General features: G+C 55.9%; 1 protein-coding gene across 2 annotated transcripts in view; it reads left to right on the forward strand.

Moving 5' to 3' along the window:
- The window catches only part of TMEM63C (transmembrane protein 63C), a 67654-nt gene that overhangs the window by 24694 nt on the left and 16288 nt on the right, over positions 1-26672 (forward strand). For both annotated transcript variants that reach the window (XM_087856147.1, XM_045807749.2), the window contains exons 3-13: positions 3839-3901; positions 7818-7979; positions 8708-8787; positions 9207-9288; positions 13928-13965; positions 19891-20033; positions 21436-21484; positions 23264-23372; positions 25575-25648; positions 26241-26321; positions 26438-26561. In XM_087856147.1, the coding sequence (XP_087712273.1) occupies positions 7830-7979; positions 8708-8787; positions 9207-9288; positions 13928-13965; positions 19891-20033; positions 21436-21484; positions 23264-23372; positions 25575-25648; positions 26241-26321; positions 26438-26561 (930 nt within the window). In that variant the 5' untranslated portion in view covers positions 3839-3901; positions 7818-7829. The remainder of the gene's footprint in view (positions 1-3838; positions 3902-7817; positions 7980-8707; positions 8788-9206; positions 9289-13927; positions 13966-19890; positions 20034-21435; positions 21485-23263; positions 23373-25574; positions 25649-26240; positions 26322-26437; positions 26562-26672) is intronic.

Here is a 26672-nt window from a genome sequence, read left to right on the forward strand (position 1 = left end):
AGGCTGTGGAATCATCAATCCAAGCCTGAGAGCGCTGAAAACCCAGGTCTGATGTCCCTTTCACCACTTTCCCCAGACTTAGGCAAATCTCTTAGCCTGCTGGCGACCATGGCTTCACGTGTAAAGTCGGGCAAGACCCCCTTCACTGGGATGGTATGAGGAGACTGAGATTCAGGGCAGTTCAGAGGGATGTGGCGGCTGGGGAGGGACATTCCCCAGAACCCTCTCTGCAGTGACCCCGCTTCCCTCCTCCTCCTCTGGGCCCCCAGTGAACCAGCTGCTAAGCTGACCGTGGAAAGGGGGGTGCAGATCTGAGCGCAGAGGGCATGGAAGGGACATGAGGAAAGGCCCAGAGAAGAAGGGGTGGGAGGTGATGAATAATTGAAGCCAGTGAGAAGGCCAGATTGGGGGGGGAGCAGGTGCTATGGCTTTGTGCCCTCAAGGGGGGACAGGGTTAGAGGATGAGGCGGGGTGGCCTCCCCACGCAGCTTCTTTCCTTAAGACATGGCTTTGGCCTACGGTGATTTGCTTGTCCCACCAAGTTGCAGGCCCTCTGGATCAGTTCCTGAGAGCCCACAGGGATGATGGCTTTGGGCAGTGCCGGGATGTACAGGCTGCGGACTGCAGGCTGTGTCTCGGAGACAGCTGGAATCCTTGGTCCAGTCTGGCCCTTGGAGAATTCCGACAGAAACCCCTCATCTTACAGGCAGGGGGTCTGGAGAAGAGAAGCACAGGTGACCTGGAGCCCAGCTCTCGGGGGCTCCCTCTGTCCATGGCACTTTCCACTGCATGACTCTGAAAGGCTGAGCAAGGTTCCATCCCTGGACTAGGGCTTGAGCGAGGTCACCCCCTTTCCTCTGCCCCCTGCCTGGCACTGCTACCCCAGCAGAGGTCCAGAGGGTCCAGGAGGTAGAGAGCAGAGGGTTACAAACTGCTCAGGTTCAAGGGCCAGCCGCGCCGCTTGCTAACACCGTGACCTTAACCACGTTACTGAACCTGTCTGGGCCTTAATATTCTCTTGCATCTAAGGATGATTTTAGTACCCTATGGTACTTGTGAGAATTAAATGAGCTATACTTAAGTGGGAAGAATTTCTCCTATAATAAGTGCTCAGTAAATGTTCACTCTTAATAAGATTGCTCTCCTCCCTCCCCCCTAACCCTCAGGGCTTCCTGGACTGCCCTGGCTCTGGGATTTGGGGGATTTGGGCTCCTCACCTCACGCAGAAGACTTGGCCTTAACCTGAGGAGAGGGGAGCAAAGTGCTGGCCTGGCTACTTAGGACAGCAGTAGCTGAAACCAGGCCAGGTCTGGAAGGAAGGGGGTGAGCGATGGGCCAGGGGACTAATAAAGACAGAGCTCGTCCTTGTCCAAGCTTTTTGCCCACTTGCCAAAGTAAACCTTGTCCAGGCCTGGGACTGCTAAGCCTCCAGCTTCTGCCCCTGGAGGCCGGGCTGGGGGGGAAATGGGAAGGGAGGAAGGCCAAACACGTCCCTGTCAGATAGGACGTGAAGCTGGAGGAGGGGGCCGAGAGTCCTGACTCACCAGCCAGCATCGCCACCGTCTCTCCCTGCCCCTCGTTGGCCCAAAAAGCAAGGCTGACATGTGTCTCTCCTGCACAGGAAGAGCAGAGGCAACAAACACCTACGGGCTGCAGTTTATGGGGTATTGGACAGTCCTTCCCGTAGTCCAGATCTCTCCCCTGGCCTGTTCCAGAACGGAGTAGGTGGACGGAAACCAGGAATGGGCTAGTCTGGGCCCCTCACCGCTGTTGTCTCAGATAAGCTAGTGCCAATGACGCCAGTACTGACTAGTAGTGAGCCCGCTTTCTCAAGCGCTCTGCAAAGGGTTTTGTGTGAATTCACTTATTTCGTGTTCACAGTAACCTTGTGAGGCCGTGCTTCTATTACCCCCACTGTCCAGAGGTGGAAACTGAGGCTCAGAGAGGTGAGGGCACTGTCCTTGGTCACACAGCTAGCAAGGGTAGACCTGGGATTTCAGCCCAGATAGTCTGGCTGCGGGCAGCCCACTCCTTCCCACTGCCCTGATGGCTGCCCTGTGCTCTGCTGTGAAATTCATGCCCTAAGAGGACTCCCCTGCTGCCCCCTGCCCCAGCCAGGCAGGTGCCCCCGCTCTGTGGTCCTTTATATCCCCCAGATTTCAAGTTTCGTTCTTTCTAATGCTGATACTTTGGTCTCCAGAAAGCTCTCTACCCCCTGTTCTTCACACCCAAGAGCTAGAAAGATGGAAGGAGGAAAGCTGTCCAGAAAGGAAGGTCCTGGTGCAGTTTAGGGGTGAGGACAAAAGGCAGGGCAATGCTCTGGGTTTCCACAACGGCCTTCCTCATCCCACCTCTACCTGCCACTGAGGACGCTGGAGAGGGGGCCGAGGTGGGGGCAAGGCTCTCCTCTCTTGTCCTTCCCCACCTCCTTCCCTCATCCGCTTCCCTCACCTGCCTCACCTTCCGGGAAGCTGCACCTGCCCGGCCCTGCCGATGGGTTACATCCCTCTCCAAGCTTCGAGGCTTGCACCTTGTTTCTGGAGACCCTCCAGGCAGAATGGCCACCTGGGCCACACCTCTCCCAACAGCAATCTTCTCCCCAAATCCCAAAGGCTGGGAACCCCCTGAAGAGGACCTGGCAAGAGTGGCTATGCCACGAATTCTTGTCGAATGAATACATGAGTGAACAAAAGCGCGAACCAGCAATCCACCTTGCATTCTAGCCATGACTATTCATTTTCACGTTCCAGAAACACCATGCTCTGTCCCCTCTTTAGGTCTTGGTCAACATGGTTCCCCCGTCCATGCTTCCCACCACACTGTCCCGATTCCACCTCCTCACCTCTCACCTGGAGAAGCCTTCCCTGACCACTTGAGGTGGGCCCGCCCCATGGCCCCCTTTCCCTGGGGTATCAAGGTGTGCTGGAGTGTGTGGTGGCATAGGCCCGGCATGCCTACGTGTCTCCCCGATGTGTCTGGGAGCCTCATATGGAAGGGAACCAGGTCTGCCGGGCCCCCAGAACCTGGCAGGATGCCTGGCACCTGGTAAGGACTCAGCCCTTTTTTGTGGAAGGAAGGAGGAGGGAGGAAAGGGGGGTGCTTTTGGAAAGAGAGAGAAGGAGTGTGTGGGAACTGAGTGGAAAAGAGCAGCATCCAGGACTCAAACCTCCCTAGAGCCAGATGGAAGCCCTAGCTTTTCCCAGCCCAGGACCGGCCCCTTCCCTCATCACGCACCGCACCGTATTAACCAGTAAGTCCAGTGAGTCACATGTCCCTGTGGCTGTGCTGCAGGTCGCCAAGTGCTTTCACATTCCTGGCCTGGCTCCAGTCCCCCCAGACAGCTTCCCAGCTCTTCTCGGTTTAAAGATGAGAATCCAACAAAGGGTACTGGGCGGCTGGAGAGCCACATGCTGAGAGATGGACTTGAACCCTTACCCCGCCTCCTATGCCAGCTTTAACTCGAAGTGCATCCTAGACTTTAGTGTCACAGCTAAAATGATAGGTTTTTTAAGAAGAAAACGTAGGAGAGAAAATCTGTAAGACTTTGGGGGAGGCAAAGATTTCGTAGATACTATACCAAAAGCCAGGTCCATCAAAGAAAATTTATTAAATTGGCCTTTGTCAAAATCCCAAACTGTGACGCTTCAGAGGTACCATGAAAAAAACGAAAAGAGAAGCAACAGCCTGAGAAAAACTATTTGCAAAACACGCGTGTGATGAAGGCTGAGTATCCTGAGCATAAAGACAAGGAAAGGCGCCCTGAGAGATGACGCGGCCCGTGAACACGGCCTGGGACCCTAGGTCTTGTGGTCTCTCCACTGCCTTTGTTCTTTTGCAGCGGCCGCGGAGCGGAGCGTCGCCCCCAGGCCTGCCTCAGCCCGTCCCTGGAGAACTGGCTCAGGTGAGGACCGGCTCCCCAAGGCCTTCAGATCGCGCCTGCGCCTCCCTGCCCTTCCCCAGCGGCTTCCTCGGCGCGGGCTCCTCCCGGTGGCCACGAGCAGAACTGCAGCTTCCTGCCGCAGCTGCCAGACAGATGCCAGGAGAAACGCCCCTCGCGACTTGGGCTACTCTGGCTCTCTGGCAGAAAGCTTACGGTTTAGAGGTACTCCGTTCAGTGTAAGCCATTTTACGTTTACATTTAGCTAAGCATGCTTGTGTCAATGAGTTAAGCAGTGACCTGGGGTCACAAAATCATGGGCAGCCTAAGGCAGAGAGGGGAGCAGAAAAGACAGGCAGGAGGCTCCCTGCTCCCATTAGATGCTAATCCGGCTGGTAGCAGGGTGAGTGCTGGTGTTTTTCTATTTCTGAGTTAGCACAGGGGAGCCCAGACCCCCAGGCCACCTCCTGTGTCCTGCACACAAGCCCTTCACGTTTATTCCCTTCTCCATCCCCATCCCCCCAGCCTCCCCAACTCCAGCCAGCATTCCCTTGTGCCCCCTGGAGCCCTGCGTCCACTTTTCATCTGATGAGTGCCTATGGAATACTTCTATGTTCCAGGCATTGCTCTCCATGACTGACAAATCTTAACCACCTATCCCTCTTGACAGTACTGTGAAGTGAGTACTAGTTACTAACATCACACCCCTTTTACAGATGAGCATACCAGGCAGGGAGACCATAAGTAGCTTGCTCGAGGTGGCTAGTGAGAGTTGGGCTGGGATTCAGTGCCACAGACCCCACAATGCCCAGAAACAGCCCCAGCTCCTGCAGCGCCTCACCTGCCCACTGGGACTGGAAACCAGAGACTCCCCAGGACAGGACTTCTCTTACTACCCTCCCAGGCCAGGGGATGGGAGACACATCTTTGTTACTCCTCTTTGCCACTTCCAGACTCTTCTTCCTTCCTCCCTGCTAAAGTCTCCATCTTGACCCAAAGTGTCAGCCTAGACATCCTGCTCCCCATCTTTGGTACAAGCACCAACTACCCCCACCCCTGCCCGCTGCCAGGTCACTCCCCTCCTTCCTGGGAGAGTTCAGTTTCTGCCTCGTCGTCACACCAGTGCTGTTCCAGTCTTCATTCTTACTGATTTCCACAAAGGACACTCCAGCCTCTCGGTTCCTTGACACACTCCCCTGCTCACACCATGGTCATGCCCCAGACCTTCTCATTACCCATAACCAATCCCTTCTCAGTCTCAGTGTCACACAGCTCATTTTCCTGTCAGCTCACAGCCTGTGGTACTCGACAATTCTACCTCCCTGGACCTCTGGCACCTGTCACCATCTCTTGCCCATCTCATGTCTCCTTTCTCTCCTTACCCGGCCAATCATTAAAACTACTCCCTCATACACGGTTCTGACCGTCTTATTCTCAGACTCACTTGGGAAAACCTGTGGCCTGGTTAGGTCGAGCAGGGCACCTCTGCCACCCCTGCCGCCACATGGATGAGTACAGCTGCGGGCAACGCCCAGTGAGGCCGGCTGCTCTCCCTGTGGATTCAAGACCATGAACCTCAGTGGACCCTTAGTGCTGCCCGGCAGTCCTCCACATTCCCGTCATCCATTCACTGCATCACTCCTCTAGATTTCTATTCCTGCCTCTTTTCCTGTCCTCGAACATCCCACAGCTGCCCACCACCACCAGCATTGCCCAGTCACCTTGCGACCTTGTTCCCTCTGAGGCTGAGAAATAGAAGCCGTGGGAGGGCGCGCCCACGAGCTCCACCAGTGCACCTGCCTCCCTCCTGCTGTCGTGGGTCAGTATCCAGCTCTGGGCCAAGGCCAACTTCACTTGTGCACCAGTTCCCAGCCCTTCCCACATCCTCACATTGCTCCAGCAATGCCCTGGCTCTCCCACATCACCAGCTTTTAATTTTCTACTGGACCCTTCCCGTTGGCATACCGCGTTCTGCTACTTCTCCCATCCTAACCACTTCCAAGCTCTCGTTCCTTTTTGAAGGAATTGTTCACGCCCACTGCTCCTGATCCCATGGCATCATTCTGTCTGGCACCCGTGCCAGTCTGGCCACCGACAGCCTCCATGTTGCTTTCACTGTGGCTAATTCCCAGTTGTCATCTTGCCCACATCGACACAACTTGTCCGTCCCCTCTCCTGGAGACACTTAGCTTCCAGGACACCATGCTCTGCTGCTGTTCCTCCTTCCTCGACGGCTGCTCTTCTAGTCCCTTTCCTGTGTCCTCCTCACCTGCCTCAGCTCTCTTGATGGAGCAGCCCGGGGCTCAGACCTTGAGCCTCACTCTGTGCTCACTCCTTTGGCGATCCAGTCCCACACCTCCGGGAGTCCTCTGTCTGCTGGGGATGCTTTATGTCTCCTGACTCTTATCTGAGCTGCAGACTCATTTCCAGCCACCCGCCTGGCATCTCCACTCAGCATGTCCAGCACCTGGCTCCTGACCGCCCCCACCCTGCACTTCTTGGCTGTCGCACCCAGTAACGGCACCTCCCCTCTTCCAGTCGCGGGGCCCAGAAACCTCAGAGTCATCCTGGACTCCTCTCTTTTACACCCCACCCCTCACCATCCATTCTATCAGCAAATCTTGGCTTCACCTTCAAAATACTTCCAAAATCTGAGTACTTCTCACTACCTCTCTGTTTCCATCCCAGTCCTGGCTGTGGCTACCTCTTGCCTGGATTGCTACAATTTCCTCCTAACTGACCTGTCTGATTTTACTTCTATGCTTGCCCCATTTATTCTCCTTTCTTTCTTTCTTTCTTTCTTTCTTTCTTTCTTTCTTTCTTTCTTTCTTTATTTATTTTTAAGATTTTATTTACTTATTTGATAGAGAGACAGCCAGCAAGAGGGAACACAGGCAGGGGGAGTGGGAGAGGAAGAAGCAGGCTCCCAGCGGAGGAGCCTGACATGGGGCTCGATCCCAGGACTCCAGGGCCACGCCCTGAGCCGAAGGCAGACGCTTAACGACTGAGCCACCCAGGCGCCCCCCCCATTTATTCTCAAATCAATGGTCAGAGTGATCCCTTTAATACGTTTGCTGATGCATGACCAGCATCGGTCTGGCATAAGGCAGCTGTTCACTAAATACCTACTGAATGAAGGAAAGAAGGAGTGAGCCTACTTTTCTTGAATGGGAGTAAAGAGGTCCTAGGGTGAGATGAGGTCTGGAGCCAAAAGGAATGGTCTTTAAAAACCAGAACAACTTTGCAGGTAACTTCAAGCAAGCTACTAGTCAATTCCCGTTTTCATTGGTGCTTCCCACGCTTCTCCAAGTCTGGAGAATATGGATGCCTGTGACCCTGAGCCCTCACCGGATTGGCTCAGGCCCCTGGGCAGGCACCAATCTCCCTGGTTCAAGTTCGACATTAAGACAGGGACATATACCGAGTCACTGCTCTGTGCCAGGCACCCTCCAGCTTTACCTCATTTAGTCCTAGGAACCTTCCTTTCCTGGAAACTGGAATGGAGACTCATAGGATGTTAGACCCTGTCTGCACGGGCTTCCCATGAGTGCAGTTCTGTTCTCCAAACTGAACGCTCCCACTCTGGGGTCCTATCCACCTTTGTGAAATTTGTTCGTTTCTATGCAAGAAAAGCTTCACAAAGGTAGGAATAGGGAAGATCCGTTTGGAGGTACATTTCACGACTCTTTTGGTAATGGGTACAAAATAAAAACTCTTCCAGGGGATCTGGGCTCTTCGGCCATCATGGCTCTGGGTTTGGAGAAGCTGCTGTCTTACAAGATAGGGCTGCGTGGCGTCTCGGGGCTGAGACTCCGGCCCTGACCTGTTACGGGCTGGCGATGGACACGCAGTGCGCCCCGCCCCATGTCCCCGGCAGGCTTTGGCGCTCACAGAGTGAGAGGCTCTCTCTTGTCTGACCTGAGTGTCCCTTTGTCGCCAGGGAGCTCCCAGGATGGCTGTCCCGCCCGGCAGCCTGAACGCGGTGGAAGAGACTCAGAACATGACAGTGAACGAATGCTTCAATTCCCGGAGCACCGTCCTACAGGGGCAGCCCTTTGGGGGCATCCCCACCGTGCTGTTACTCAACATCTTCTTGTGGGTGGTAAGTCCTGGACTCCTCGGTGGGCAGTGAGGCCTCGGAGGCGCAGACCGTCAAATGGTCACGGGTGACGCAGCAGGGGCCTCGGCTCTCCAAATGCACGCCGGCCACAGCGGTGAAGACTCCCTGAACGTCAGCCGTGTCCAGGGCAGTCGGGGAAGAGGGGGCTACAGGAACAGACAGAATTCCTAAGACTCCCTTCCCTGCGCTTAGGCCAGAGGCCCGCCTGGCCACCGCCCTCGGGCCTCCCTTCTCTCTCCCCTTGCTGATTTCTTCAAAGAATGTTCTTTATTATTATTTTTTTAAGATTTTACTTATTTATTTGAGAGAGAGAAAGCACAACCAGGGGCAGAGGGAGAGAGAGAAGCAAGCTTCCCCGCTGAGCAGGGAGCCCGATGTGGGGCTCGATCCCAGGACCCCGAGATCATGCCCTGAGCCGAAGGCAGAGGCTTGACCAACAGAGCCACTCAGGCGCCCCTTCAAGGAATGTTCTTGTCAGATAGTTCTGAACATGACACCGCAAACTCCAAGAATCCACTCTGTGCAGGGAAGCTGACAGGCACTGGGCATCCAGAGCTGAAAAAGGCGTGACCTTTACCCTAACAGAGCTGGCCACCTTGTTGGGGAGCCCAGGGTGTCCCTGGGAACCTGCGGGACAGGGTCTCCCCCACACGGATGCAGGGGCCGGCCAAGCAGAAGACACATCCCCACACCCCCTTCCCTGGCTGTAGGTCATCATTCTGGTTTACTCCTTCCTCCGGAAAGCTGCGTGGGACTACGGGCGCCTGGCTCTGCTGATACACAATGACAGGTGAGGGGACGCTGGGGGTCAGGGCGAGTGAGCTGCTCGCCTCCTCTGGGGGATGTGCCGCCACAACCAGGACCCAGCAGGTGTCCTCCTGGCACCCACTCCTGCCCCTGCACTGGCCCTCCTCACAGGAAGAGAACCTGGTTGGCGGGGGGGGGGGGTGGCAGTCACCTCTGGGCACGAGATCACCTTTTTCTAGAATCTCAGACTTTCTGGATCCCATGACTCCCAAGATACATTGGGCACCTGGCAACAGGGGTGATTACCATCTGTCCCCAGAGCTGTGTGCTCAGAGCTGAGGCGTGTCTGGTCCTGGACAGGAGGGCACGGCAGCTCTTGGCCTGGGAGCCAGAGGGACAGCAAGGCCTGAGGCCTTTTCTCTCCCTTTCTGCCTCCCTGCTCACTGCTTTCCCTGGCTGCAGCTTGACCTCTCTGATTTATGGGGAGCAGAGTGAGAAGACATCTCCCTCGGATATTTCCCTGGAGATGGAACACAAGGACAAGGTGAGTGCTAGGGTGGGCCTGGGCCCAGAGGGTTCCTGGCTCTGGACAGCAGCCCTGCCGTGTGCAGGAAGGAGCACGCTCACCCTCAGGGGCTTGGCAGCCAGCGACACCCCACCTGGCAATGTGACCTTCGACACATTCCTCAGCTTTGCCAAGGCTCCGCTTCCCCATCAGAAGGATGGAGCTGTTCACCATTCCTACCGCCAAGTAAGAGTTAGTTAATTCTATTTTACAGGGATTTTTAAAACTAATTTACCTGCTCTTCTCAAATCCTCAACCCTCGTCGCAGCCTGGGTCCTGCCTAAGCCCCCACGCCGAGCCGAGGACTCACCTCCCACTTCACGTAGGAGATTCCTCACATCAGGCAGGATTCCCGCAACCTGCTGCACCCTGCCCATGGAGCCCGGTCTTCTCCCCCTTCTCTTCCCCGTCGGATGCCAGTCCTCTGCCCGAGCTTGTTCGTTTGCTCAGCCAGTTGCCCTGGTGCCCCTCTGCGGGCCACCGCTGGTCTGGGGACTGGGGGCCGGGCAGTGAATAAAACGGACCAAGTCCTGCTTCATGGGACTTTCTCCCTGGCTGAGACACCCCAGACCGACGCACACAGGACGGTGGTCAGGGCATGAATTCCAAAAGGGGCAAGGAAGGCACGCCGTAGTAATGGGACGGAGCTGGAGTGTTGTGGAGGGTGTCAGGGACGGTCTTGGGCCCCGCCACAGCCCACAGCGGCCTGACTCCCTCTGCACCCGTACTCTCCACTTCCTCGCTCCCCCTCATGCCTCAACCCCTGCAGTGTGGCTTCCGCCCCTCCGTTCCCCCGGACAGCTCATCAGTTGTCCCGCAAGGTGAAATCCGACGGACTTTCCTGAGTTCTCATCTCCTCTGATCGCTAAGAAACATCGGCCCTGTAGACAGGCAGTTCAGGCCCTTCCCTTGCTGAACAGGCAGCCCCGGCTGCTTCTCTGACACCACACTCTCTGGGGTTCCCTTCTGCCACTCCATCTGTTCCTCTCTGTCCCCTCCGCAGGCTCGTCCTCCACAGCTGGAGTTTCCCTCAGCGGGTCCCAGACCTCTTCCTCGCGCTCCTGGGCAGTGTCACCCATACCCACCACCTCAACTGCCTCCTTTCCGCAGACCTTCCTAAATTTCCGTCTCCAGCCAAACCTCCCTGTGGGCTCCAGACACATTTATCCAATGGCCCTCAAAATATCTCCACTTGGATACTGTGAAGGCATTTGGGATTCAGTATGTCCGAAACATGCCACGCTATCCCTCTACCCACCTGTTCCTAGATCCCTGGTCTCAGGCTCTGGCCACCACCCACCCAGCTGCACCCCCTTGGTGCGGCCCAGGCCCCCGGGCACAGCCAGTCCATTACCGAGTTGTACTGCTGTCACTTTCCCCGTCTTGTTCCTCTGCCCCCACCCCCCAGTCCAGGCCCCCGTCGGCCTCTTGTTGGATGACCAGGCTGGCTTCTAACCAGTCTCTATGTCCACACTTGTGTCCTGCGTCATCCACTGTCCACGCACATCCGGAGCGATCCCCACGAGCGGGGACACACAGTCCCCTGTGTAACCCTTCACTGGCTTCCTAGTGCTCTTGGAATGAAGCCCAGCTGCCTTGTTGTGGCTTCATGGTCTGGTCTGCTGCCCACCTGTCCTTCTTTCCCAACTCCCCCGTCCCTGGCCACCTTGGCCACCTTTCAGATCCTCAGAAGTCCACCTCCTTCCCTCCACATGGCCTTTCACCTGCTTTTCCCTGTCCCCCTCCCCAGTGGCCCCTGCTAGGGGCCAATACACCGACTGACCCTTTGTTCAGATTTCAGCCCCAGCACTGCTGCCCCAGGAGCCCCATCCACCCAACGTGGGTCCAGATCTTTTGTTCTCTACGCACGCATGGAAAATGCATCCCTTTTCTGGCTCTTAACCCAGTCTGTAACGATCCCTCATCTACCCGATCAGTCCCGTGTGTCAGATCCCGCGGCAAGAGCAGGCGCTGACCTGGTCCTGCCGCCGCTGTCCCCGCACCCAGGCCAGCCTCCCGTGTAGTTAGCATCTGACGGGTACGTGTTGGAGGCAGTAAGTGAGGAGAACCACCTTCCTTCCGTTATCATCCCTCCAAGACCTGGTCGTGTTACCTGCCACGATCCGCCCCACGCTGTGTGGGGAGCGGTAGACAAGTTTGTCTCTGAGTTTCTCCGTAGAATAAGGACGGTCACACCTACCTTACAAGGTGGTTCTCAAGTTTATTTTCAGAAACATTATTTTGGTTGGGGTTTTTTTTTTTTTTTGTATAATGGCAAAAAGATCATTTATTTTAAAAATAGCCGAGAAATCATGATGGCAGCAGTGGGACAGTCACACTGCAGAGCTAGAAATGAGGCAGGCAGGGAGACTGGGAGGCCAGAGGTGGCCTCTGGAGCGCCCCAGCCACGATGCTGGGGCCTCAGGGCCTCAGCCAGGCCGAGGGGCCTGGGGGCAGCAGAGGGGCCATTACCCCACGTGGTGGGAGTGAAGAGGGTGGGGCACCAAGAGAGCTGCAGTGAACTGAGCACTGTCCCCCGGCCCTGTCAGCTGAGCTGGCTCCTGGGAGCTTGCGGCCCTCTCCTGCAGGGGTGAGGCAAGAGGGGAGGTGGCAGCCCTTCTCGGGCTCGCTGTTCAGCTGCTGAGTTTTCTGAATGGTTTATGCCTTTCATAGCTGTGGTGTACGTGCGGGGGAGCGTGTGGGGGGGGTGTCTGTTGTCTGGGAGTGCAGAGAGAGTCCACACAGGCTAGCTGCACATCCGTGTCTGCAGTTTTCACAGACACAGAGGCCACACTTGTACTCACGACCTCTGCCCTTTGACGGACAGTCCTGTCCTGTGTGAATTCCAGGACGCGCGTGCTGTGTGTGGTATCCCCCTTGGCACCTGAGTAGAGGGGGTGGAAGGGAGTCCCAAGAAGTTGTGTCCTCCCCTGTGCAGGACCCCTAGGGACCGTCAACAAACCTACTTGCTCCCTAAATAAATCACACCTGTGTGCCCAAGGTGGGTGGTGAAGAAGGACCCTCCAGGGCAGGGAGGGGTGGTCAGACTCTCAGCCCAACTCTTATTTAGTGATTCACTCCTTCCCTGGGGCCTTTCCCAGTCGATGCCACCAGCATGCTATTTCCCTTCATTGCCATGACTCATACCTGGGCGTCTGTCCTTTTTTTATTTATTGTTTATTTTGGGGGGGAGAGGCAGGGGAGAGAGAGAGAGAGAACTTCAAGCATGCTCCACGCCCACCATGGAGCCCAACGCAGGGCTCAGTCTCACTACCACAAAGTCATGACCTGAGCCAAAATCAAGAGTCAAATGCTTAATTGATTGAGCCACTCCGCCCCTCTTTTTTTTTAGAGTGTCCTTATCTTAGTTCCCCAGGACAGAACTGGAGAAATGGTCCCCCCTGAGGCAGACATCTGACTCTCAGGCAACCCCAATCCAGGGAAGGGGACTTGGTGGGCCTTATGCCGAAGGGAGCAAGGAACTTCCTTCTGCTTCTTGCTTGCCTGACCCCATCGCTTCCCTTTGGGCAGTTCCCCTTCCCCAATCAGTGTGGTGCCAGGGAATGTCAGCCAGCTGGGCCTGCCTGTTTCACTGATGTGCTTGTGAGCAAATGGGGTGAATCAAGAATTGCAACCTTTGCCCAGATCTTGCTAGACCCTGCAGAATCCCAGAAGGAAGCACGCACCAGGGCGACTTAACCAGCTACCAGATCTGGCGGATTTTAGGGCCATGGGCCCCAGCCCATCCTCAGGCACAGTCTTCCAAGCACACTTCCTCTTTCTCCATGGCTGAGGCTGCCCTTTCCTACCACCTAGAAACCAGACAGCAAGACCTTGAGAGGAAGACATAATTGGCAAGACTCTCAGATGTAAGGGAAGAAACCCAGCTCAAACTAGGTAATCTGTGGCTTGAGTCGGGAAATTCAAGAGAAGTGGCTGCCTTGGGTACAGGGAGATCCAGGAAGTCCAGAAATACCACCAGGATCCCCCCCTCCAGTCCTCTCTCCTCTGAGTGGGCTTTTCTTCTCAGACAAGCTCCTGCCTGTGGCCTTGAAGATGGCGCCGAGCCACTGCAGGCTCCGGGGTGTTCACCAAGGTGCAGGAGCTCAGGTGCAGAGAGACCTCCTCTCCCCACATCCCTGTTAATCCCCTTAGGAGAATTTTGATTGGCCCCACTTGGGTCATGCTTCCATTGATCAGCTGGCCACTGGTGGCAGACCCCTACTTCATGGACAGCCCACCAGGCCACATGCATGGTGTGGGGGCATTTCCCAGAAGGAAGCAACTAGGGACAGACAGAAAGCAGCTGACATCCACCCCACAAAGGGTCCCTTCTCTCCCTCTGGTCCAAAGCCCACGAAGCCCCCATTTCCTACAACAGGATGCCACATGGCAGGAATGTCAACTCACAGCCCACTTCCGGGGAGACCTCTTCCTGGACGGTCACCACGGATTCCAGATGGAGCCCACTTCCTTCCAGAACCCAAGCTCTTTCTCACTGCCATCTCTTGCCTAGAAGGAGGCCCCTAATGGACGCTGACTCACTCCACCTGGGTTCCCATAGCTGGAGGGCAGGCCCGGGGCTGGATTTTCTCACACTTCTCTCCTTTCTCCCCAGGGCTTCTATTCCTGGTTCTTCAACACCGTCACCATGAAGTAAGTGCCTGAACTTTTTTTCTTTCTTTTTTTTAAATCTTTTTTTTTTTTTATAAAGATTTTATTTATTTGTCAGAGAGAGAGCGAGCAGGGGGAGCAGCAGGCAGAGGGAGAAGCAGACTCCCGCTGAGTAGGGAGCCTGATGCGGGGGCTCTGTCCCAGGCCTCTGGGATCATGACCTGAACTGAGGGCAGATGCTTAGCTTAACAGACTGAGCCACCCAGGAGTCCCTTTGTGCCGGAACTTTCTGAGCTTGTGCCCGCAGCTGCCTTACTTTGGGGGAGATGGGGATGGAGCCCGCTGCCCTGCAGGTCTGGGGCTGGGCCTGGGTTCTGTGCCCCACCCCCCACGCCCCCCTGACCACCTCATCCTGCCCAGGCAGAGGATGCCCTCTGGGGTTCCCGGAGGTGGGCGGAATGGGAACTGGACAGAGCCTACAGCCCTCAGGAAGGGACCACTTTCTCACGCATACAAAAACGCTTTTATGAACTCTACCCTAGGAAAAAGAAATTTTTCCTGCATTGCTATTTGCTTTATTTCTGCGAACATCTTTCATCATATTGAAATGGAAAAGAAAACAGTGGGCAGAGGGGCGTGCTTCCTCTTCCCTTGGCACTAATTACAGAGGGACAGCCCCTTGCCCCCCCCGATCTTTTTAGGGCCAGACCCCACTTGGCAAGGAGATAGACCCCAGGTCCCCTGTTTCCTTCTGATTCCCCCATGCTTCAGGATTCTGATGTCACGCTCCTGATTCTGCCCTGCTTCAGCTGAGCACCTTCCTGAACTCTCTGCCCCCACTGTGTGTATGTGTGTGTATACATGTGCTTACACACGCACATACTCGTGCCTGTGCACACGGCTCTGCCTCTGCCTCATAGCCCTGCACATTTCTGGGCGCTCCCTAAATACCCCCTGTCCGTCCTGCCCTGCCCATCTTTCAAAGCCTTCATCCAGGGCCCTATCTTACCTGGCGCCTGCCTTAGGCTACAGCCTTGCTGCCCTCAGAGGCCACCTGCAACAAGGGGCTGGACTGGGCCTGCTAATTTGCTTGCTTGGCAAAGGCTCCTGGAACTTCCTCCTGCATGCACTTCCACGCTCACCCGTCAAGGGCCTGGCTGGGAGCACTCATGCATTTTCCCAAGACCCCACCCCACCCCCATGAGCCACCTGAGGGTGCCTGTCTTTCTCCAGACCTGCTGAAGGGGGCATAGGCACCCTGCCTGGGCCCTGGGAACCCTGAGCTGGGCTTAGGGCCATGGGCCTCTGGTGTTTGAGCTCCAACCCCACTGATGGGGGAGTCCCTGTGGCCTTGCCCCCTCCCCCAGTCTACCTACATCATTCATCAGAGTCCCCAGGAGTGAGTGATGAGGCTAGTTTGTGTGTGGTCCGGGGATCTTAGCCACATGTGGGGGGAGGGGAGGGGAAATGGTTTATCTCTTTTATCTCTTGCGACCTTCTCTGGTTTTGCTTCGGTAATTTTTAAGACAGGCACAAGCTCACATTAAATATGTTTGCATTCAGAGAAACATGAAAGTCCACCTCCAGCCCTCCTGCAGAGATGCAGACCCTGTCAACAGTTTCTAGGGAATGTTACCTTTTTTCCCTTAAACAAGCATTTACTTTATTATTATTTTTTTAAGATTTTATTTATTTATTTGAGAGAGAGAACACAAGCAGGGGGAGTGGGAGAGGAAGAAGCAGGCTCCCAGCAGAGGAGCCTGATGTGGGGCTCGATCCCAGAACGTGGGGATCCTGCCCCTCAGCCGAAGGCAGACGCTTAACGACTGCACCACCCAGGTGCCCCACAAGCATTTACTTTTTAAAAAAATGTTTTTTTTTTTAAATGACCACTAAGGTGTATGACCTTTTGGAGCTGGTGACCTTGGGAGGCTGTCCAGGCTGGCTCTAGGTGCCTGGGTTTAACAAAGTCATGAATGCTGGGCAGGGGCAGGGTGGCACGGTAGCCAGCCCTTTGCAGGGATGAGAGGGAGGGAATCCCAGAGCGCCTGGGCCTGTCTGAGCTGACCACATCCTCAGTCCTGGATAGCTTGGGGCTGACTTTCTGGATTTTCTCTGCCATCTGCTGACACGTCAATGGATGTATACAGGGCGGGGAGAAACGTGTCCATGTTGCAGGAGAGACGTGTACATGCCAAGTACGAAATATGAGAGGCATATCACTGCATTGGTGCAAATCTGTGTGCAGCTGTTGAGGTGTGTGTGCCCGGACCTGCGTGTCAGGGGAGGTCAGTGTGCATAGCAGTGTATGTGTCTGGGTGAACATCCTCTTCCCCCTACCCAACGTTGGGAACACATTCCCTGGGAAGGGAGGAAGGCTGGCTGTTGCACTTTGCATCCTGCATCCTTTGGGGGCTGTGTCTAGAAGATAGTCTCACGCATTTACTGATCAGGGACAGGGTCGCTAGAGTCCCTGGGCAAAAAGCCCAGGCAGTCCAGCTGGAGAGACAAAGGTTAACAAGACTCACTATGTTTAATTCATCATGGGGGCATTATAGTTGCCAGGCAAAGGGCATTTGGGGGAGCAAGAAATTAATTCCAATTAGGGGGTTCAGGAGAAGCAAGTTATGAGCGAGGCCTTGAAAGATGGGAAGAATTTCCACGCTAGGCCCAGTGGAGGGTCCATCACAAAGAAAGGACTGCATGAGTGAAGGTTTGGGGCAGAGATGGGCAGAAGCATCCAGAAATGGTCGGTCTAGATGTGGCTAGAAACAAGGATACATGGCAAGAGAGAGGCTAAGAGATGGGGCTGGAAGGCTCAGTAGGACCTTGACTGTCGTGCTGAGAACCCTGGGCTTTGGTCTGGAGGCAGTAGAGAACAATTCCTATTTTTGAGCAGGACACTCAGGGTGAGAATCTGTTTGTAGGCAGGAGTATGGGGGGCACTGGCAGTGGAGAAGGTCCAGGGGCAAGGTGAACACCTCAGGAGGCTTTTCCAGTGTCCAGGTGAGAGGGGATGCTGACCAAGGAAGGAGGCAGCTGGAGAGATCATGGGGCTATAGTCCCTGGGCCGTGGTCTGCACCTGGCCTCCAGCTGGTTAAGAAGAGGAGTGATCCAGGGCTGGTTTCTGGGGAAGAAAGCGATGCCACTCGTTGGGAGCTGATGAGATATGAGGAGTTGGGGAATGATGTGAGATGGCTAGGGCAAACCTGCGAGTTGACCAGCAAGCTACTGAAAAGCGGGGTTAGTTAAAGCTTCGGAGAAGGGTCAGAGCAGGAGAGTGCGGCCTGGGAGATGGGTGCACAAGGTCATAATTGAAGTTGTGGGAGCAGATAGGTCACCCAAAGTGGGAAGCAAGATCAAAAAAGAGTGTCATTGGGGCAGGAGGAAGAGGCCGCAATCTTTAGGGCTGGACTCGCTGAAGCCCACGAGGGTGTGGCGGGCAGCCTGTGCGCTCAGAGCCCCCGGTTGAGCAGAATGAGAGCAAGGAGAGGACGTGGACATCAGTGATTCGGGTCTCCATTGGGAGGGTGGTTCGTGAGTAAGATGTCCGTGAAGTAGAGGCCGGGGAAGAGGTGGGAGGGAGGAAGGAAGGTGTTGGCTGGAACATGAGAGAAAGCGGGTCAGGGATGGAGGCTCGAGGAGTTTCTCGGATTTCAGAGTAGCCAGTGTGCCCTTGAACCCGGTGGTAGTTCCAGGGTGTGGAGAGAGGTGGCTGTGAATCTGAAGATGAGAGAGTACAGTGGATACAGTGGGTTTCCAGAAAGAGATAGCAGAAGGGAAGCGATTAGAGCCAAGAGGAGAATTCATTGCGAGGAGGAGGGTGGTGGTTGGAAAGTCGGGGTTGAGAAGAGGAAAGAATGGAGTAGAGGAGTGCAGACAGGCTCAGAACTGCAAACTGTCCCCGGGGCTGTAAGGTAGGCTGCTGAGGATAACCTGACTTCCCCCCGGGAGAGAGGGAGCAATAGGCCCAGCGCATCGTGGACCTTGTGTCCTTGGTCCCGCCAGCCCCCCTCGGCTCCCTCCTGAGACTGGAGGCTCTCTTTGCCCCACCCTGTCTGAGGCACACTCCTGTCAGGTGACCACGTCTTGGCACCCAAGCCTGCAGCAGGACCCTCCCTTCGTTCCCGCTCTCCAGCACCCTGCCTTCTCGCCAGTTCCCACCCACCTCATTCTTGGGATTGAATTCTCAAGTCCAGGGCAAGAAGTATTTTAACAGCTTGCAGTTAAAAAAAAAAAAAAAATCGAGAGCTCTAAATAATTCCCTAAATGGGGATTATTGGAACGCCTTAAAGATAGGCTCTTTATAGTATTGTTTAAAAATAAATCTGAATCCTGGACTGGATGCTTGAATGCATACACCCTACAAGCCTGACCGGAGAGCAGGGGTGGGTAAACTCTGGTACGTCCACCAGCAGAGTGGGGAGGCCACCTTGGAGCTGGGTACGAACCAGCACTCTGTACGTGGAGGCCACTATCACCCTTACCACAGTGCAGCAATGAAAACATTTAGGCAGAACGTGGAACAGTCAGAAACGGCTTCAGTTGAAAAGCTAAGCAACACAGCCTTACATCGAATGCTGCTGATACCATAGTCACAAAGTTAAACCAGCCCAACAACGGAAAAGTAAGGGCGATGGACCAAAGTGCTTCATGGTCATTATCTTAGGTTGGATGAGATTAGAGGGGAAAGATTTTCTTCTCCTTTGTATTTCCCCAAAATTCTGTAATAAGCATGTGTTGCTTTTAAATTTCTTTTTCAAGTATAACACACGTATGGAAAAGTCCCCAAAAATCAAGGTCCCGCTCAGTTGCAGCAAAGCAGATCAAGGATTAGAACATTGCCAGCACTCCAGGAGCCCTCGTCCTGCTCCTTCCCAGCCCCCTGTCACCTCCCCCACCTCCCCCTCTCCAAAGACAACCAGTATCCTGACTTCTCACTCCATTGTTCAGTATTGCCTATTTTTGAACTTTGTGTATGAAAACCTTCAGTATGTATTGTTTGTGCCTGGGTCTTTCCGCCCAACGTTGTGTTTGTGAAGTTCAGCTATGGTCACTCATTTTTGTCTCTATATAGTATTTCATTCCATATCTGTATCATTACACATAGATCACACACACACACATGTATATACATACACACACACACGTATAGATCTCACACTTCTTTTTTTTTTAAGTAGGCTCCACGCCCGATGTGGGGCCTCCACTCATCCCCCCGAGATCTCGAGTTGCACGCCTCACTGACTGAGCCAGCCAGACCCCCTATATCTCACAGTTCTTGTGTCCGTTTCCGCCTTTGGTAGACATTTAGGTGGTTTGGGGCGGTTACAGACAACGCATGTGAGGTTCTCATACATGTCTCTTGACACACATGTGCATCCACTGGAATAAAACCAGGCGTGGAGTTGCTCGGTCATAGGGTGTGCATGTCGTCCATTTCCTTAGATAATACCAACTGCTGGCAAAGCAGCAGTGCCGGGGTAGTGCCCGTGAGTGGGGGAGAGCGCCCAGTGCCCCCAGAGCCTCGCCAGCCCTTGGTATTGTCTGTCTAACTTTGGCCAGTCTGGCAGTGTGGCGTGATACCTCATTGTGACCTTAAGCACTCCCTTTTAATTTACAAAGTAGAAGAAACAACTTTAAAAAAAACGCGGCTGATCTCCGTGTCCCTGCTGGTTTGTCTGGTGCGCACGCCACCGCAGGTTCTCCACACGGAGCGAGAAAAGATGGAATGACTGCCTGATTTCAGAAGTGCCCCTGGATTCCCACGTGTGTGTGGCAGCTGCTGTCTGGGACATGCCTGTGAAACTCAGCGACATGCGTGTCGGGCACCATAGAGGCTTGGAGATGAAGGGCGATAATTCTTAGGGGCGGGGTGAGCCCCTTCTCTCCCTCTCCCTCCCTCCAACTTAGGCTGCGGCCGCACGGGCTCCTGAGGAGTGTCCCTGTCTGTGCGTCTCTTCCAGGAACGAGGACCTGATCAGCAAGTGTGGAGACGACGCACGCATCTACATCACGTTCCAGTATCACCTCATCATCTTTGTGCTTATCCTCTGCATCCCCTCCCTGGGCATCGTCTTGCCCATCAACTACACCGGAACCGTTCTGGGTAGGCGGAGCTCAGCGCGCCTGGGGCTGGGCCACCAGGGCAGGGGACAGCCCCGTAGGCGGGACAGAGCTCGGGTCTCAGTCGTCTAGAAACCCGAAATTGAATTCCACTTCTCAAAATTAGTTATGTGACCTGAGGCCACCCAGACTTCAGTTCTCCCACGTGGAGACTGGAGATGAGACGGCCGTCGTCACGAGGTTGGCTCAGGACCTGGCACAGTGGGCACGCGGTAGTAATTGCGTCTGGAACTGAAGGTTTATCTGAAGCCCCACGCTACGCCTGGCCAGGTGCTTGCGAGGCCTTTTTATGGCATGTGACCTACGGCAGAGATCCCTGAACTTGATCTCTCCCCACCCCCACGGTGACAGACAGGAAGTTCTGCTATGCTTGTTATAAAAGGGCAAGTCCTTTGGACAGACTGACTTTGTGGGCCCAGGCTTCAAAGACAGAAAAATCTTGGTTCCCCAACTTTGACCCACATCTGCTTCCCAGAAAATACCTTCGCCCAATCTAGCAAATTGTTCTATCTTATATTCAGCAGGTCAGTCTCCCCGGGCGTCGGTCCTCAGCTGTCACCGGGATTGGGAGATAATGCACGTCTGGGGCCTGGCACGTAGTGAGTGCTCAGTGAATAACAGCCAGTATTTCACTTAGCAGTATGAGGAGGGACAGAGCTGGACGCTGTGTAACTAGGTGGTGTCATGTAGCACCCAGAATGCCCAGGTGGCAGCCAGTGGTACCCTGGTTCCTCAGATGGCTGTTTCTCCTCAGCCAGAGGTAGGCGTCAGTCAATTCAAGGTAGCGTGCAATGTCTGTGCCACCAAATACCGCTACCCGAGTCAGTAACTGCTGTCTTTCCGAATTCTCTTCCTGAGAGCCAGTGTGTTGGCAACAAGATATTGTATATCGTGTATATGTTATATGAATGCAGGATTTCTGGACACATTTCCTAACACCCAGAGATGTCTAAACTGACAAACGAGTACACTTTGCCAGAAGGATTTACTCTGTCCCAATGAGGCAACGTGCCATTCTTGTTGTGATTGTTGCCAGTGGTAACAGTCTTGCTAATTTCATCCCTCCACTCATGGCGGGGCCCTGGGCTCCTTCAATAAGCATTTACTGGTGTCCGCCACTTGTGGGCACTGGGGATGACACCCCAAGACTTGGTCTCACATCACAGCCATAGAGCCCCAACCAGTAGTCGCAGGGAGAAGAAGAGGCCTCTGCTGGTTTTGTTGAGAGTTGGGGGCAAGTTCTAGGGAATGAGAAGGAAGGGCAGGACATGGGCAAGCGTTTCCAGACCACAGGCATTCATTCAAGAACCTTGAATTCAAGCAGCCCCCTCAACTCACTCAGTCAAGGAACCGGCCTTGAGGTCAGCCGCTTTCTTCTCTTCCAGATTGGAATAGCCACTTTGGTCGGACCACCATTGTCAATGTCTCCATAGAGTAGGTACCTGACCCTCTTCCCTCCCCTTCTACTGGCTGGGGCCTGGGTGGGGAGAGAAGGTCCAATGTGCGGGTCGAAAACGTGGGCACTGCCTTGCTGCTAAGAAAGGCCTAGTTTCCTTGGGACCCAGGTACTGAGTGGGAGGCCAGAAGATGCTTTCTCTTGGTGCCTCAGTGTCCCCATATCTGTAATAGGTAGAACTACCCAAACTGGCCACTCCTGAAGGCCTGGAAAGATGGTCCTGCTTGTTTAATACGTCCAGCACCCAAGTGTCAAGGACCCCGTAGCAAGCAGAGGCTGAAGATATTATTTCCTGCCCACAGAACAGTGCACGTCAACCCTCATATAATGAATAAAACGTAGACCTGATTCCCATGGCGGGGGGGGGGGGTAGTGTGGGCCTGAGGACCCGTGTGACCCGGCTTCATGCCCCACCTCTGCCTTTAGTCTGGGGCAGTGCACGCCCACCGCGAGCTTCATTCCTAGTCTGGGGGGGGGGGGAGGGGGGAGGGGGAACAACTGTTGGATGTGATTCGTGGATTTCAACAGCAGCCAACCCAACTGATGGCTCAGTCAATGTGTACCGAGCCAGATGTGGCCCTGCTGGTCCACGGTGAGAAGACAGGCCCCCTGGGGGTCTTGGCCACACGTGGCTGACTTCCTGACAAAGCTGAAGCGGCAGGTCCAGCAGGTGTGAATGGGGGTTCATATCCCTGCGCCACCTCCCCTGCCTACCCTGGCCCCTCCGCCCCTGCCCCCTGCCATCTGTCAAGCTCTAAAATCAGCAGAATGGGGCTATGGCATCCTCTTACCTCCCCTTCCAGCCGGCCCCTCCCCTGCTGCTGCCGACACCGGAGCAGAGCTCACCAGCTTCTCCCAGGCCAGCCACCGCGCCAGGTGCCTACGCCTTCCTGACAAGATGTTAATTTTAGTGGGGCAGGGAAGACCCTTCAACATCCATAGACCCACACCGACAGAGAGCTGGAGTGGTCCTTAGAGACCATAGAAACTTGTCCCCTCTGACGACACGGGGGCTGAGACACCTAGCTGGATAGGGAATGTTCGGTGAAGCGTCCGGCACTGGGACAAGTGGCGAGGAGAGGTTTTGAAGCAAGGCCGCTTTTCTCTTCTCAAACCGCACCAAATAAGGTGGGCCCTATTTCTGAGCAGTCCTCTTGGCCAGATGCCTTGGGACAGCATCGTACGAGCCCAAAGCCCTGGTGCTGCCACTCTTGCTATCCCAGGAGAGGCAGAGCGAATCCGCCGGGCCCTCCTCCCTCTGGGCCTGAGTAGGACCCCCCCATCCCTCACCACTGAGGGCCGACGGCCCCTCCACTTGGGCTGCCGGGCAGCTGTGGGAGCGTGAGCCGCCAGCAGCACCACATGGTGGGTGGTCAGGAGCCCCCATGCGTCTGCTGGCCCAGGCTCCCCTCCCAGTGCTGCCACGGCGAGGCGTGACCTTGGGCAGGTCACTGCCACGTTGACCCTCATTTCCCTGTGGATAAAATGAAGAGAGTCACAGTACCCTCCTATGGTGTGAGAATCCGGTGAGAAAATGTACAGAAAGCATCTAGTCCCCCCCCCCGCCCCGGGTCTGGCATATAGTAAGCACTCAATAAATATTAGCCTGCAGTAGCCGGCGTGGGTCACCCCCTTCTTACCATGGCCATCCCCTTCCAAGGTGCCCGAGTGTCGGGAAGCACCAGAGGGCGGCCCAGGGGAGACTGCCTGGGGCGGGGGGGGGTGGTCTCACCGCTCCTGTGTCTTGTTCCTGGCAGGAGTAAGGTCCTGTGGCTGCATAGCTGCTTCTCCTTCCTCTACTTCCTCCTCAACCTCGTCTTCATGGCTCATCACTGTCTAGGGTTTGTGCCCAAGAGGAGCTATAAGGTGAGCAAGTGAAAAGAACTCAGAACTCTCCCTCGCAGCCAGAGCCCGCCCCTGCTGGACCACCCCCCTCCCAGCCTTCAGAGGCATCCCAGTTCCCCACATTCTGCACACCTGTGGGGGGGCGGTCTCACCGAGCTGGGCAAGCCTCCTCCCTTAGCCCGGTGACCATTACCCGGCCCCTCGCACAGCTATCCTGGTTGGCAAACCACTGGAACGCTTCCAAACCGGTCAGTAAACAGCTGCTCCCCGGTGCCTCCTACCCCTGTGCCCCACTGCCCGGCCCCTCTCTGAAGACCCCTGGCCCCCCACCATCCTCAAACGAACAGATTAACAAACCCCTGAGCCCGCAGGGCACTTCCATCCTTGGTGCTCAGTGCTTCCTGCTGGGGAGTGCCGAAGTTCCTTGCCCGTCCATGGTTTCTGAGGTCAGAGACCCCAGGGGCTGGCCCAGGTATCCCCACTGTCCTAGTTTGGGTCACCCCACCCTAAGGTAAGGGCTTGCATAAGCATTCACTTATTTTGAAGGGATTCTCAGAAAAACCACTAGAGGGTGGGGAAGTGGGATGGAAAAGCAGATGCAGGTAAGAGGGAGCGACTGCCACTGCCCTGGGAGTGGGTGGAACATGCAGCCTAGAGTTTTCCCAGCCTGGGGAGCAGTGGCATGTTCCCACCAACTCCCTCCCTGTCCATCACTGGTTGAGCCTGCATTCGAGGCTTTAGCTCTTCACACCTTGCTGGCTGGCACAGGCAGTCCCAGGGTTTAAAACACACAGCTGCCCTTTGGGCATAGGGATGAGGCCGAGGGGCTACAAGTGGGCCTGGCAGTGCTGCCTGCCCAAGCTAACAACCACACCCACACTTGCACCAGCACCCACATAGCCCCGGCCCCAGCAGCAGCCCCAGCCCAGCTCCAGCCCCAGCTCCAGCCCAGCTCCAGCCCCAGCCCCAGCCCCAGCCCCAGCCCCAGCCCCAGCCCAGCCCCAGGTCCAGCTCCAGCTCCAGCTCCAGCCCAGCTCCAGCCCCAGCCCCAGCCCCAGCCCAGCCCCAGCCCCAGCCCCAGCCCAGCCCCAGCTCCAGCTCCAGCCCCAGCTCCAGCCCAGCTCCAGCTCCAGCCCCAGCCCCAGCCCCAGCCCCAGCCCCAGCCCAGCCCCAGCACCAGCTCCAGCTCCAGCCCCAGCTCCAGCCCAGCTCCAGCCCCAGCCCCGGCCCCAGCCCCAGCCCAGTCCAGCCCCAGCCCCAGCCCCAGCTCAGCCCCAGCTCCAGCTCCAGCTCCAGCCCCAGCCCAGCTCCAGCCCCAGCCCCAGCCCCAGCTCCAGCCCCAGCCCAGCCCCAGCACCAGCCCCAGCACCAGCAAGGGAAGGGGTGCACACGTGGGCTGTCCTGGCTCTGGTGGGGAAGGGAATCAGGGAAGGCTAACATCCTTGGCTCTGTCCTCAGCCAGTCAGAGCTTCAGTTGAGTGGGATCAGCTCCCTCGGTGCCATCCGTCCTAAAGGACTGAGCCACTCGACCCCACCCCAGAACGCAAATCCATATGCCCCTGAAAGGTGACCGCAAATGCGCTGGCCTGCAGGCAAAGAGGCTTGGGCACCCCTGACTAGTCCGGACTTGGCTACCTCAGCTTTCCTTCTTGTCACCAGAAGCTTCTGCCGAGACTCCCATGTCTTGAAGCTCAGTTTACCAGACTGTCACCCTGAGGGGATGGCTCAGGAAGACATTTCCCATTCACAGAATAGAATGTGAAGTTGGAGGGGCTTCCCCATCCCCTCCCCAGAGGCTGCTCACCTCCTGACCCCCCTCCCCGGTGTAATGTTAGGGACGGCCCTGCTACGTGGACCTCAGGCAACGCCACGCAGACATAGCTGGCCAGAGTGATGGTGGGGACAGTCAGCACAAGAGCACAAGCAGCTCCTGTCGGTCCCGGAGCTCTGGCTCTGTCTGCGGCTTCTGGCTCTCTCTCCCTCCACCTCTGCTGTCTGTGGCAGGCGGCCTGCAGCAGCGCCCCAGAGAGTACCAGAGATGCACGTGCCTGCCTGCGGCCGCACACAGCACACAGCCCGCTGAAGTCAGGGTGCCCGGCCAGGGAAGCTGGCACTGAGCTTACCCAGCAAGGGGGCAGCCTGCTTGAGTAGCGGGCCTGCTCCAGACACCCGGGGGCTCTGTGTCAACACGGTCGTGTTTCTCCATCTGCCCTCCCCACTTAGGTCACAAGGACACTAATGATCACCTATGTCCCCACGGACATCCAAGACCCAGAAATCATCATTAAGCATTTTCAGTAAGTGGGTCGCGTGGGCTGAAGCAGGGATTGCCTCCTCCCACTTCCCCCGCCTACATCTTCAAGTGGGTAGTAACCTGGCATAGGATGGTGGCGCGAGAGACACCCCAGCCCGTCCTGGACTTGGCTCAGGATTAGCCTTCCAGAATGGGGGAGGCCCTGGGGCCAGAGCAGGGTTTCTCAAGCCAAGGGCTTTCCTGCATGGCGTGAGTGTGGTGGGGGTATCATTTTCTTCCTTTCCCTCGTTGCTCCTGCGACGGAGCCTGGCAAGCTCCTGGACCACAGCTATCTAGAGCAGTTGGGGCATTTTTTGCGACCCAAGTTCTTAGCCCTAGGAGCTAATTATCTCTCATGAGCAGCAACTTCCAGTTCTGCCCCCTGACCCTATTCTGGATCATCTGGGAGGATGTGGCAAATCCCAGATTACCAGGGATCAATTCTGAAATTTAACATTGGGAATGGAGTCTCCCATCCAAGAACCAGGCAGCTGAGCCACTCGGCCCTGTGGGCTGCAGTTCTGGGTAGAGGTGGGGGTGGGATGGCCCATCCCCAGCGCCACAGGCTGGCTCAGTCTCTGTGTCTGTGGCTACAGTGAGGCCTATCCGGGGTGCGTAGTGACCAGAGTTCACTTCTGCTATGACGTCAGGACGCTGATCGAGTTGGATGATCAGAGGTGAGTCTGCAGCGGGGTCTCTCTGGAACTGGGGTGAGGGTACAAGGGGAGGACGTGGCTCTGCTGGCCCCCCCCCAACCACAAGATCCTTCCTCCTATTGCCCGCCGGCTGACAGGCGCCATGCAATGCGGGGCCGGCTCTACTACACTGCCAAGGCCAAGAAGAGTGGGAAGATGATGATCAAGGTCCACCCCTGCTCCCGCCTGTGCTTCTGCAAGTGCTGGACCTGCTTCAAAGAGGTACCCGGCCCTGGGGATTAAGGGACATGGTAGACGAGGGGCTGGGGCACTGGGGCTCCGGCTCTGTCCCGGGCCCTGTACCCTCAGGCCCCATTCAGCACCATCCGGTGC

This window comes from Ursus americanus, chromosome 26 (assembly GCF_024610735.1).
Source record: "Ursus americanus isolate L20-20 chromosome 26, mUrsAme1.1.p, whole genome shotgun sequence".
NCBI classification, from domain to species: Eukaryota; Metazoa; Chordata; class Mammalia; order Carnivora; family Ursidae; genus Ursus; species Ursus americanus.